Consider the following 13887-nt stretch of genomic DNA (forward strand, 5'->3'; position numbering starts at 1 on the left):
ATAAATTTCAGTTATTCAAGATGATCAAATGCGTGGTCGAACTTTCTGCATTCACCTTCTGTGTAGCGCCTCAGAAGGAAATGTTCTAAACGCATTCCTAAGTGACATTTGACCTTGATACCACTGATGTCTTTATCTTGAATGTAGGCTGCATCCAATTCAGGTGCTATAATCGTGACATGTTTACAAGTGCAAGCAGCCGCTAACGTCAAATTATTATATCAACCAGAACATTCTCTTGCATTCAGCACTAATTTGCTGTATTTCATGTTGTCATATAGTATGCAATTGCCCACTAGGTAGTCTGCAAATGTGATACCAAGAGAAGGAAAATAATACTTTGTAGTGACAGATAGGAATGAGTGTTGAATGAGTCAGTCAGTCATATATACAAAAAGTGTTTGCCCCCTTGCTGATTTCTTATTTTTTTTTCCCCACACAGGGCCATGTAGGTTTGGATTTTTTTTCCCCCTTAATAATGAAAACCTTCATTTAAAAACTGCATTTTGTGTTTACTTGTGTTATCTTTGTCTAATATTTAAATTTGTTTGATGATCTGAAACATTTAAGTGACAAACAAAAAAATAAGAAATCAGGAATGGGGCAAACACTTTTCCACACAACTGTATATATAAATACATCACTTTATTTGTATAGTGCTTTCCTCACAGACATTTGTTGTGCTTCACTACTAATGTTTATATTTTAGATATAAGTTATATATACACAGCTTGCGTCTCCCATGGGTGGGACTAAGACGCGAGGAGAGGAGGCAAGGACAGGACTGGAGGAAGTAGAAACTGGGAAATGTGAAACGCCGATAATATGCGTTTGCTTATGACAGCTCATCAATCTCAGCTATTTACATGTCAGCGTTTCACAACCGCAATCATCTATTTGTGTGAGCTGGATTAGAGGGTTGCATGTCATTTTTAGAAGCTCTATGTGTGTTATCTCAGAGGATTGTTCATACAGGATTAAGGAACCTTGTGATTTCACTCTCTCTAAATGAGCGCAGCCACTAAAAAAAAAAAAAACACCACACAAACCAAAAAGTCATTGCTAAACCGCAGGGGAGACGCTGCGGCTCCTTATCACTGAGATGACAGTTGTTCAGTTTGTCAAAGTGTCTGCTAGCTGCCAAAATAGTATCACGGTGAATGTCATTCACAACTCCAGAACACCATTGTTTCGGTTTTTTTCTCAAATTAAAAAGGCAGTTTGCTTCTTAGGACAGTTAACTTGCGAAACTCGTTAAAATTGTCAGTGGATAGAATTTGTACTGTGTCGGAATTCTGTATGTCTCTTTATTAAAAGTATATGACTCGTCATAATGAAACTACTGAAATACACCGTGAGCAAACAGATAATACAGGCCAGGATGCTTCAGTGATTTGTCAAAACGGCAGAGATTCTCATCGGCTTTCTCATAAAATTAACACCATATTTTATTGAATGGTAAATGGACTGTACTTGTATAGCGCCGTTAGTCTTCCGACCACTCAACCTGCTTTAACACTACATGTCATTCTCCCATCCACACACTAATGGTAGGGGCGACCATGCAAGGTACCACCTGCCCATCAGGACTATCCAACATGTACACCCATTCCTACACCAAAAGCAATTTGGGGTCTAGCGGAGCCGGGGATCGAACCGCCGATCTTCTGATTGAAGGACGACCCTGATCTACCAGTGAGACACAGTCGCCCTAAAGGCTTGATTTATTTCGGTTTCATCTTTCGTCACTTAACACAAACTCCATCTTCCTCCTTTCAGTAGCAGTTCGGTACCAAACTTCTAGCCTCACACGACTGTGTCCGAAAAAAAACAATAACCGTATCAATTATTGCTGTTTACAATTATTATCGTTTCATGAATTAGAGGAATATGGGTAGCGATAGACCGGCTCAGAGTGCCGACGCTTTGGTATTCAGACGAGGTCCCCGTGCTTTACTCACATGTCTGGACTCATCAGTCGCTGCTGTAAACGGCGGTGCTCTGACAGGGAAAACAAGGGGCTGTGTAGGTGGACGTGGAGCTAACTCAAATGAGAGGCCCGGGTAAACAGTGACAGGGCCAATTCCAGTTCCCACTCTCACAGCAAATGGAGGAGATCAGGGGAGCACGGTGGCTTAATGAAGATGCAGAGCAGCATCTGATCGCGGCACGCCAGTGTACCAACAGGTCACAATAAAAGGAGATTTGCCGTTGACTTTGATCTCGAAGAAATAAAGAATTAGAGGGGGGGGGCAACTAATTTATTATGTCCCAAAGCCAGTGCACTACGCCTTAAATGGCTTTGTAAAAAAAGAAGAAGAAAGCACAACGGCTCAAGTAAAAGCGGAGAGGTCACTTTCAAATCAAAGACAAAATATGGTGGATAACAAAAATGTAGTTTTTCTACCCGTTTTAGCTAATTCCGGTCTCCATCTCTTTTAGCAAACCCAATACTCTAAACGCAGACCCTCATTTCAGCACCGGCAGCTGTCCACGGCCCAACAGTGTAAGGAGTCAGCCGGTGTGCACGCCACAGTAGAGCGAGGAGCACTCAGTCACAGTTGCTATCGATAGGAGTGGGCAGCGCAATCAGGGGGACAACTGGATGTCATTTGTGTGTTTCATTTCAGTCAGGACATGGCCCTGTGTGCGCTGGTGTTGATGACTGGGAGGGGGCGAGAGTGTTGTCAATCCTTAGTGGTCTGTTGCTGAAACCTACAATAATTGACTTGGAGCTCGGAAATCGATGAAGAGCAGGCTGGCGTGGTTACTGTGACTGTCTTGGTCTTACAGGAGTGATTGCACTTCGAGTCAATTCTAATTATACAGCCCAATATCACAAATTTGCCTCAGGAGACTTTACGATCTGTACAGCGTGCGACACCCTCTACCCTATCATCATTAGACAGTCAAAAATAATAATAATAATTGAGTGAGAAAATATTTGGTTATTTGATAAAAAGGTAAAAGGTACAAGCTTGCATACATAAAAAAAAAAAAACTATGGTAGGGTAAGGTATAGATGTAAACTACATCTCCCAGGGTGCATTTTGACAAGAAACAGAGTACAATCACTGAGCTTGTGTAATTCTGTGAGGTGAAACCACAAACAGTGAGTGGAGGCTAAAGAGGTTGTGGTCGGCGTTCAACTGTAATTTCGAAGCGTTTTCAATTTGCTACTGCTCTGATTCGCACCTCGAGGCTCATGGGTATTGTAGTGTTTAGGCCCCTCCGCCACACCACAATAAAAGGACAATGCATGATTTCTCAGAAAATAACATTAGGATGATCACTCTGAGGAGGGCACTGGCCTAAATGTTTGTGCATGTTACACAAATATATGAAGAGAGAGACTCATCTGAAGTGCTAATATAGCTTGAGTAGATTCCTGAAACGTGGCTAGATGTGTTAATATCCAATAAAGAACCACTTGGTTTTGGGCCCAATTAATCCTGTGGAGGGTCAGATTTGGGATTATAGTATAAATACAGTAAACGTCTTCTATTTCACTGCCTACTTCGTTCACACAGCTGCCCGAAAAGTTGGTCAGAACCACGCCTCTCTTCCCAGTGTGTCTATGGATACATGAAAGTGCATCGCTCCTCATGTCATCAGCGGCTCCGTTTATCTAGCGGTGCCTGTAAATTCCAGGACAGCATACAGCAGCTCCGCCTGCAGAAAATTTCAGGCTTTTATCCAGAAAACGACTTTACAAACTCTCCGCTTGCACTTTTTCGGGATCCCACTGGCCTGCCCTTGTCACTGGCAAAGACTGAGGGAGTGATTCACACACGGGGCAGCACTGCAGTGTGTACTCGCCGAGGTCAAGAGTTCTGCAGCATCTGAATAAGATATGTGCCAATTAAAGCCTCCTGCACCTCGTCTCGGCCGGGATAATTCACTTAACCCCGGGCTCGCAGCTGACAGGTAGCATTTGTTTACACGTCCCTCCTCATGCAAGCTGCCAGGCCCCGTCCTCTACGTGGTATCAAAACAAGCCAACTCCCACCACACCCGCCCTCTCTTTCTCTCTCTCTCTCTCCGACTCGCTGTTTCCATGGAAATCTGCTGTGGGAAGTCTGTGCATCTCCTAACCTTGAACGTACCAGGGTAGCGTCGGCTGTGAGAATGTATTCTTGTCAAAATGAATTGTCATGACGGTAATCAGTGCCGCGTTTGATACCCCCCTTCAGCCTGACTTCCTATCTGTGTAGTTCATTATTTCCCCTCCTGCTGGGTTCAGCGCCTGGCGTTCCCAGCAGGAGGAAAGAATTTGCTACTTGAAAAAGAAGCCCAAGATTGGAGCAAATTAAAATATGAGGCGGATTATCACAGCCACCTACGTTATTGCCTCACGGAAGCGGTTTCTCTCCATCATTAAATGCAGTTTCCCTTTTTTATTACTATACGGCCATTTAAAGGGGGAAAAAAAAATCCCATTACCTCAGTTTCATCATTTAATCTTTCTGAGATATAGCAGATCTTTTCTGCAAATCGCCTTTAGAACAATATTTTTAATTATATCATAACTAAAACATTTAATCCAGTTAATATACACACCGCTTCGTAAGGTAACATCCTTAACTAATACACAAACTCATACGCGGGAGTGGTGTTATGATGAAAGTGACGATGCATGAGCCGAGCAGCTGCGCTGCCTCAGAGCAGGAAAGAGTGCTCTGAAAACAGTGCAATCCTGTTAATGCACCAGCCGTCTTCTACAGTGCCCAGTATTTCATCTCACTGGATGTTGATAGAGTCTTTGCATGCCTGGCCTGAGCTAAGCAACAGACAATTACGAGCCAAAAGCATGTGTTATTTATGGTGCATGGAGGGCACATTGATTTAACGTGGCCAGCGTTTGGAAGTAGCGCGCTCAGTTTCATTTGAATTCAAACTAATGATCCCTGGCGACTTACTAGTCTTCCCAACATTTGACCTTATGTGGGGGACAGAGGTGGAGGGGGAGCCTACACGCATGGCGTTGTGGACCCTAATGTAATATATAGATTTCACTAATAACTGCAAATGGGTTAATACACACCTCTGGTAACACCTCACGTCCTCACACAGTAACAGTCAACTATTCGCACCCTCTTTCACTGCATCAATGTACTATACAAGTCATGGCACCACTTCACCACGGGTAGCTTCATTACCTACAATGTAAAAGGACCACAATCATCTATGGCCTTTATTGATGAGCACAAGCAACTAAAGCCACATTGACAAAGTCCAAAGGAATCAAACTTACTCCGTGAAGTCTGTAATTAATTTCACCCTGTGCTTGAAACCAACACAGACTAATAAGGTGTCAACAGGACACAGAGCCGGAAACAGAATGTCAAATGAATACACGAGGTATCACCACACACCACGCAGCAACAATGAATTGGCTTTGTGATCCGGCTTGAGAAGGAAACATTTCAGCTGTGACGCTTTACGACCTTTGTAGGTGGCGTGTCTTCTGATACCAGTTGCTTGCTCGATGCCATGTGCTCCGTCAATCAATAGTCCAGCAGGCTGGACGGAAAGTGTGATAATTCACTAATTAAGTCATGAGGGTTATTGTGTGAAAGGAAATGGAGCAAAAAGTTTTAATTGCCAGAAATATCAGCACCTGGCCAAACAGCCCTCATAATATTATATTCTAAATATATTTGTTATTGTTACTATGAAGCTATATCAATGCGATTATGTCAGCAGCATTAAAATTTTGTATTCGGTCAAGGTGGAGCTAATTTGAGTAAATGTACATACAGAGTAGTTTTATAAGATGATCATATGTTTCTGATGCATAATGTTAATATGCCATGTAAGTAGTGATTATAACTGTCGGATGAATGTAGCCGGGTTAAAAAGTACTTTAGTTCCTTGGGAAATTAAGTGGAGTAAAGTTACAAACCAGCACGAAACAAAGTACTTAAGTAAAGTACAAGTACCTAAAGATTGTGGGGTAACCTGTAGCTTTGGGGTTAGGATGCCAACCATGAACCCCAATGTTGGACCGTTATATCACTATCTCATTTCCTGTCATCCCCCTGCTGTAATGAAATGCCTAAGACATTCTAAAAGTACAGTACTTGAGTAAGTAAGCACTTGTACGTAGTTCCCTTCCATCGAGGGGGACTGGACGTAAATGGTGATGTGCAAAATTGTCCAATATTGACTTACTTCCTCAGATCCTGGGTCCGAAGTCATGACCCTGTGGAACTGAATCCTGGGGCTCTTGATTGGACAGCAGTCAATTAATCAAATTAGAGCACAGGCCTGGAGGCATTAATCTCTTCTAATGCTAAATCCTACCGATTGATTCTGGTGTGGCGCCATGGTTCCTATTGCTGAAACAAGTGGGAACGACGTGCTTCTCCGTGTCCTGGTCTGTTGTTTTCATTCACAGGACATCGTAATTGCTCAGATTTAAGATGTGCCGTTGATTCATTCTCGGCCAAACCGGTGCTTTGAGCTGTGGACACTTAAGAAATCCTTACAGCTTCAAACACAACACAGCCCTCAGATGATTATACACACAGATTTCAGATCGCCCGTGTGTGGTCTTCAGAGAGCGTCTGCGAGCACCCCTTCATTCTCGATTCCTTCCCCATCGCCTCCTCCTCCTCCTCCTCCCTCCCCCCAGCACCTGCTCTCTCCGGCCAAGTCCTGGAGGATTCCAGCGCTGACTGAATCGTTGTTTTATCTCCACAACAAGTTCAAACATCAATGGAGGCAGAGCTTAAAACCTAATACCTCTGTTCTCTCCTCTGATAAACCACCCTGGCGTGCCAGAGCGTTCTATTCCCACACAGAGTCAAGTGGAGGAGGAGGAGCGTGTGCGCAGAGTGCAGGTGTGGGTGGTTTTGTTGGGTAGAGAAGGGAGTGCAGCTGGTTGGGGTCACGGCGGCTCGGTGTGCTGAATGACTGATGGAAGCTTTATGGCGGTGCGGCACTCGTTTGAATCCTGGGCTGGAGGACACGCCTCGTCTGGCTTTCGGCTCCCCTCCTGGCCCCCCCAGTCTCCGGTTAGAACCAGGCATTTAACGAGTTCTCCCCACAACACAAGGGCCACAATCCTTCACTTAATAAGCTCATTATTTCACATTGTTTTTGTCCTTTGCTCCTCCTCGGCGGCGGTGGCAGGGAAGAGGGTGTTTGATGTGTTTCTCTGTCAGAGAGGGTCTTTGAGAGGGAAGGATGATAATGGATCCGCTAATGATGTGGCCCTTGCTTACATGGTTCCTTGTGGTGACGCTGGGTCGTCTGCATGAATATTCAGAGGCTCCGTCCCGGAGGGAGAGGTGGCAATCGAGGTTACTTTGGAGGACAAACAGGGGGCGCTTTCAAATCGGCTTCAGTCATCAGCAAAATGACAGTGAGGTACCTTAGAATCAGAGCGGAACTGTTCAGAGGCCCTCTTTGAAACTACGGTTTGGGAAGTGGGTTTTATCTTCGTACGAGTTTACCAGATCCCTTTAGAGCGTCTGAAAGAAGACATCAGAGTTTGACATTAAGCGTCTGGGGATGAAAACAATTTCAGCTTTATTGGTTAACTGTTTTCTTGCCATTACCCAATTCCCCCCTTTGGTGCATTTATCCTGAACCGCTCCATTAGTGCTGCAGAGAATCCTTTTTTGTGTGAATGCTACAGTATGGAGGGCTGCACCTAACAGTTATTTTCATTGTCAATTATTTTCTTGATTAATAGACGAGTAATAGATTAGTCTATAAAATGACACCCTCAAATATCTTTTTTTATTATCATAGAGTAAAGAATTCCTTTGAAAGAGGCTAGAATCAGAGAATTACTCAAACTGCTTAAACGAGTATCTAAATATTTGGCAACTAATTTAATAGTTGATAACGAACTGATTAATCGTTGCAGCTCTATATAGTATACAGTAACCACACATCAATATACAGTATGAACCTCTAATGCCTCTCAACCAACTTCCAAATTACACCTTGCAAGAAGCATGATTACGCACCATTAGATTATATACAAAATGAGCTTCCGTAAAGACGTGGGTTTATTCCGTATCAACTACATCTCTATGTGGAACCACGCCGACCAATATTCTGCATCTTACAGGAAGAAACCTCCGTGCAGCAGTAAAAATCAATAGCATAGTTATACTGAGTGGAATTGACTGAGTGTGAAATTGCAATCAAACGGCAACTATTACCCTCGCCCAAATAGATACTACAGAGATAAATGATGTTTACAAATCCCCCCCTGTAAACTCAGTTTACATTGTTATATTACTTGTTTCAGTTGTGCTCTTATCATGGAAAAATGTTCCTCTCGTGAAATGTAATTTTGGCTCCCTACTTGAGAGAGCGATGCATTTTCAGAGCCAGAATTCGCTCAATGTTTGCGAGCGTTGATTCAGCAGAGATTTATCAAATCAAGAGCAGACATGTCAGATTCAAAATAACTAACAAATTGCTGAACGGGACCACCGAGTGTCCAATGTGCTCAGTTCAATGCCGATTTGACCTTGTTTCCTGTTTCTCAAAACCTTTGCAGAACGAATGCTAGAAATAAATGTCGAATATCTAACGAAATACATGCTTTCCAGTCCTGAATTCTGTCAGTGGTTCAGCAGACTGGCACAATAATGGGTTTCAAATGCTGCCTGAAGGTGCGACATGGAATGAGGAAGTGCGAAAATGATGACACCAACAGCTGTGACAAACCTGTAACAACAGTCAGACGAAACACCTCCTAGAAGGAACCAATTAAACTGTTGGAGATTTCAATTACTACCTCAATGGGCTTTTCGAGATCAATAACCGAGCGTGTATCTTGACGAGGCGGTCATGGCCATGGGGGGGGGGGGGGGCTCGTACCGTACCATCAGTTTAGAGCAGCGGACGCCGTTGCTGTTGTGGACGCGTTTCCCTGGCGATGGCACCTGTGTGTGTTGGGATGAATAATAATTTAGTTTCCCCTGCGACGCTGTAAACCGATATCAAAAGATGCTCATCCTACATGAGCTTTCATTAGGGGTATGAGATCAAATAAGCACAGCGGCACCCAGACAAGATTACAAAATGTCACGCGCCGCCTCCTTGGCCCGCGCCTGTTCGTATTTTCCCTTCTCCGCTTCTTACGCCGGTGTGTCGTTCAGGGAGAATGAAGACGAGGAAAGGATTCGACGTGCTGAGCCAGGCGGCAAACGCCGGGCTCTCCGGAGCATGCTACTCTAAATCAACACTGCATCTGGGTAACGCGTTTTATTCCCTCCCAACCGAGGCGTGTTTAAGTGCGAGATGGGGCTCTGCAGATCTCATCACTTAGGAAAGGTTGTGGCCTGCATCTACAGCCCCCACCTCCATCCCCCCTCGCGCAGGTTCCTATCACTTCCACCCTCAAATTGGAAGTGACAGGCCACTCAAGCAGAGGTGTCTTCTCTTGCGTCTCTTGCCCCCCCCCCCCCCCCGATCAGCAGCCATGCAGCCCCACTCAGAGCTGTCAGCCTGATTATATATCAGGAGGATGGAGAGGAGGGAAAGGTGGGGGGACCTTAGGAAAGGAGATGTCCAGCTGGAGACAGACCGCTAAACACGTCGTCTGTCCGGCTGCCGCACATCTGCCAATGCACGTACCACCTGTCCCCGAGGCTGCCACAAAACCAATCTGTACGTCTCCATCACTATCCTGCTGTCCTCGAGAAACTCAGCAGACCTCTTCCCTCCGTCTTTCCTCTGGTTTTGCAAAACTACAACTCTGGTTCTCTTTGCTGGTTTCTTTCTGTCTCGCTCCCTTTCTTGTGTTTTTTTTTTTCTTCCCCTGTCTCATCCTCAGTGCTTGCTACAGGGAGCGCAACTCATTTACCAACTTTTCATGCCTGTGGCAGCTCATTACACAGATAGAGCTACCTGTCGTCCCTCAGTTAGACTAGTAGAGCGGCTGGGGATCAAAAGTAGTCCGCTAAGTGATAGGAAGCGTTCAATTATTGGGAGCCTCTGATGTGTCGGAGGCGCCTAACTCTCATATGCAAGGACAGGGAAAAAAATAAACATGTTTACTTAAAGACTGATTTCCGTGTCTCTTTTCTCTCTCTCTCCCCAGGTGTGAAGCTTAGAAGCGCTCCACGGCAGTCCAGAGAGGTACGTGTTTACTCCGTTTCTCCCAAAACACAGATCCCAACTGTTATCTACTGCTAAAAAAAAAAAAAAAAAAGGGGGGGGGGGGGGGGTTGTCAGCCTTGTTCCTCTCAGCGTGTCTGATAGTATCTGTGTAGAGAGGCTGACCGCACACTGTGCATTCAGCCAGTCAGACTTCACAGAGTAAACGGTCCCAGTCGAATCAGGCCTCGGTTCTTCACAGTGTGATCACACCTTACTTCTTCCACAGTAGAAGATTCCTTTCTTGTATTCACCTTTCTGGTTAGTTTGCATCCATTTCGGATGAACGGCGAACCAGCATTTATAAACACACAAGTCAAACGGATTCATAGGAGGCACATTTTTTCCATTAGGGTTTTTAAAACATCATACGTGGACGTGCAAATTTTGCATTTTGAAGCCAGCTCCTGTGTTTTTGGACAGTAATTTGCACAAGAACGGAATTGTTCTGATGTGCCCGAGCAAAACTCAATCAAGCAAAAACGGCAGAGGGTGAAATGTGTCCTTAATTGCCACAAATTAGCATTACAAAGTCACGGATAGCTTCAAGGTTCAGACAGATGAGATAAGAGGAGAGAGAGCCACATCGTGTTTGACTCCGAGACGATCCGTGAACTAGGTTTCTATGTCGGCGCTGGCAGTGCTGTGTCTGATCTCTGCTGTGATCGGCGGCACCAATGAGACCTGCATCGGCGCGAACCTCCGACAAACGTGACGTCTGGCGTGTTAGGTTGCTGCTCCGTGCTCGCCTTGCGCATTAAAAACAGACAGGGAGGAGCCTCCGCCTCCTTTTTTTCTCTCCCCCACTTTCCCTTCCAGATGTCCCTGCAGAGGAAAGAATATGGCCATTTAAGTCAGGAGGGGGGGATGAGCCAAGATTCATGATGGTTTCATCACCTTGTCTGTTGTAAAATTAAAATTATACATCCAGTCCATTGGCTTTATGACGCCATTACGGCGTTTAATTGAAATAAAATGTCAGAATGCATAATGGCCTTGGGCATCATCTGATGGTAATCAGGCAGTAGATGATTTAAATTTACATTTCCCATTAGGTGTTTATAAGACGTTTATTTGGTATTACATACCAGTTTATTGATAGGTCGTGGAAGGCATTGGGAAGTGTGTGACATTTACCTGTAACAAAGTTAGTCCTTTGTTTGAGGTGTGGTGAAACAGCACCATCAAGTGGCATGTGTGAATACTGAAGACAGTATGAGGGGTTTAATGTGGCTGCTTCTGGTAATTCAGCCCAGATTCACCACCAAGTAGTAATCCTATGTTCTTGCTTCTTGTTCTTTGTTATACAGACTCTTTCTACGCAGGACAGAGAGAGGGGCAAATCTGACAATTATCAGGACCGAACCGAAGGCATCTTGTCCAGCCCGATCCCTCCGATGCAGTTCCCACACTTTGAGGCGAGTAAACAGACGGCCACCCCTGGGTCCCGGGAGCAGAGCAGACAGGCGTCCTCCCCTGGGTCTCGGGAGCAGGACATAAACCTCGTCCATGTCTCTAAAAGACAACGCAAACTGCTGAAAACAAGTCCCCCAATCCACCACTCCACCAATAGTGATTCCTCTTCTTCTTCTACGTCCTCCTCCTCGGTTGTCTCCCCTGCTGCCTCTGGCTCCTTCACCCCCGACAGCTGGAAAAAGCTCGGTGACTTTCAGATAGCACGCCGGCAACTGATGAAGGAGATGTGCGCCAAGTACAAAAGCAGCATCTCCAAGACCATCACGGCTCATCACGTGAGAAACCTCTTCGTGGAGGACAAGTACAAGTTGCTGTACTGCCAGGTGCCCAAGGCGGGCTGCTCCAACTGGAAGAGGACCCTGATCGTGCTGGCGGGCCTGGCCCCCAACGCTCAGAGCATTCAACATGACACAGTCCACGAGGGCCACTATCTCAGGGAGCTTAACACCTTCGACCGAAAGGGAATCATGCACCGTCTGGAGACCTACACCAAAGTCATGTTTGTCCGAGAGCCCTTGGAGAGAATGGTGTCGGCTTACAGGGACAAGTTTGAGAATCCTAACAACTACTACCACAACCTGTTCGGGAAACCCATCATCTCCAAGTACAGGGCGAACCCGTCCCCAGAGGCCTTGAAGACGGGCAACGGGGTCACGTTCAAGGAGTTCGTCCAGTACCTGCTGGATGTCCACCGGCCCGTAGGAATGGACATCCACTGGGACCAGACGAACCAGCTCTGCAACCCTTGTCTCATAGACTACAACTTTATCGGAAAGTTCGAGAACATGGAGGAAGAGTCCAACTTTCTCCTGCGATTGACTGGCGCTCCGCCCAACGTCAAGCTGCCCAGTTTTAAAGACAGGAACCCGGCCGACAAGAGAACCTCCGTGAACATCACACAAAAATACTTTTCACAGGTCAGCACGCTGGAGAGACAGCGAATCTATGACTTCTACTACACGGACTACCTGATGTTTAACTACACCAAGCCTTTCAAGGATTTATATTGACCGACTCCGATCAACTCTTGAAACACAATTCACATTCCACTTCTGCATCACTACCATGACAGAAATTTTGACATAAAGAGGCTATAATCACATGCTCACATGGATTTGCCTCGAAGCAGAGACATCGGAGAGACTAAACAGTCTTCTTGATTCCACAAAAGCTGCTTTTTTTATGCATAGATTTCTACCAGATTATCTTCATTTTCAAACAACTACTGTATGTGATAAAAATATATCAGATACTCTAAATTGTCCTAAAATCAAAGTTATTTATTCACTACTAGCACATGGTGAGGTTGAAATTATAAATGTGCTTCTTAAAAAAAGAAGTTTATTATTGTTCAACAGGCTTTAAATCATGCCTTACTGTGAGTCAAATAGGATTTAGAAATGCATTTTATGGTTTTATTCAACATAGGCGCCACATGGGTGCAATTTAATACAGTTTCTAATCGTATTCCTAAAGTCAGAAGTGATTTAGTAGCCCCCATGACCTGCCCTCTAGAATAATGATACCAAAACATTTATGAATATAGGTGCTTTGGTTCACCTCAGATTAAGATCTGAGTAATGATCACCACAGTGTCGTGCAATTTGTTCATTCGGACTGGCTGCAATTTAAATATTGATTCATTTGAAATATTTTCATTGACCATTTGACTCACAGGTGGTCCAGGCATCGGTATACCTCTATGTATTAATGCATACTAATACAGATATTTAATGTAAATGGTTTTATTGAACATGAATCGTAACACGATGAAACACTATAAATAGTAGAAATCTTTAAAAATGTGTCAAGTGCTGTCCGCTCAGAAGCTGTGTGCACCTATTGTAGCAATTTTTTGTACTTCTAACTTTTGTCGGATAGCTTTGTGCTTTGGTCTAACACATACATGTGCTGTAGGTCCCCCATCACTGTAGAGGTACTTTACTTGGGTGGCTGTTGTTAAATGCAGGACATCCAGATACAGAACCTTCTATTGGTGTTACAGACTTTCTTATCATTCACTTTATAGAGTCAGACAGCGTTGGCAAGCAAATGGTCAAAATCAAAGGTTAAAAAAACACAGAAACAGATGTTTGGACTTGGTTTCATGACCGTCTAAAAATGTATGATTTGGACTTTCTTTTAAAAAAAAGAAAAGAGCGCGTTCACACTTATCACCCTATCTCACTAAACACCTACTGAACAGCTATCACGTACAAATCTCACACTGTCAGTAACTCCACATTCTGTATGTATCACATCTACTCTAAACCACCATATAGG

The 13887-nt window shown here is 44.5% G+C and overlaps 1 protein-coding gene across 1 annotated transcript in view; it reads left to right on the forward strand.

Moving 5' to 3' along the window:
• The window catches only part of chst8 (carbohydrate (N-acetylgalactosamine 4-0) sulfotransferase 8), a 152679-nt gene extending 138798 nt beyond the window's left edge, over positions 1 to 13881 (forward strand). Inside the window, exons 3-4 of the mRNA XM_031848344.1 lie at positions 10073 to 10110; positions 11439 to 13881. Coding sequence (XP_031704204.1) covers positions 10073 to 10110; positions 11439 to 12614 — 1214 coding nt within the window. The 3' untranslated portion in view covers positions 12615 to 13881. The remainder of the gene's footprint in view (positions 1 to 10072; positions 10111 to 11438) is intronic.
• The last annotated feature ends 6 nt before the right edge of the window (positions 13882 to 13887 follow it).

The sequence above is a fragment of the Anarrhichthys ocellatus genome, unplaced genomic scaffold, assembly GCF_004355925.1.
Source record: "Anarrhichthys ocellatus isolate YVR2014 unplaced genomic scaffold, GSC_Weel_1.0 scaffold8, whole genome shotgun sequence".
Taxonomy (NCBI): Eukaryota; Metazoa; Chordata; class Actinopteri; order Perciformes; family Anarhichadidae; genus Anarrhichthys; species Anarrhichthys ocellatus.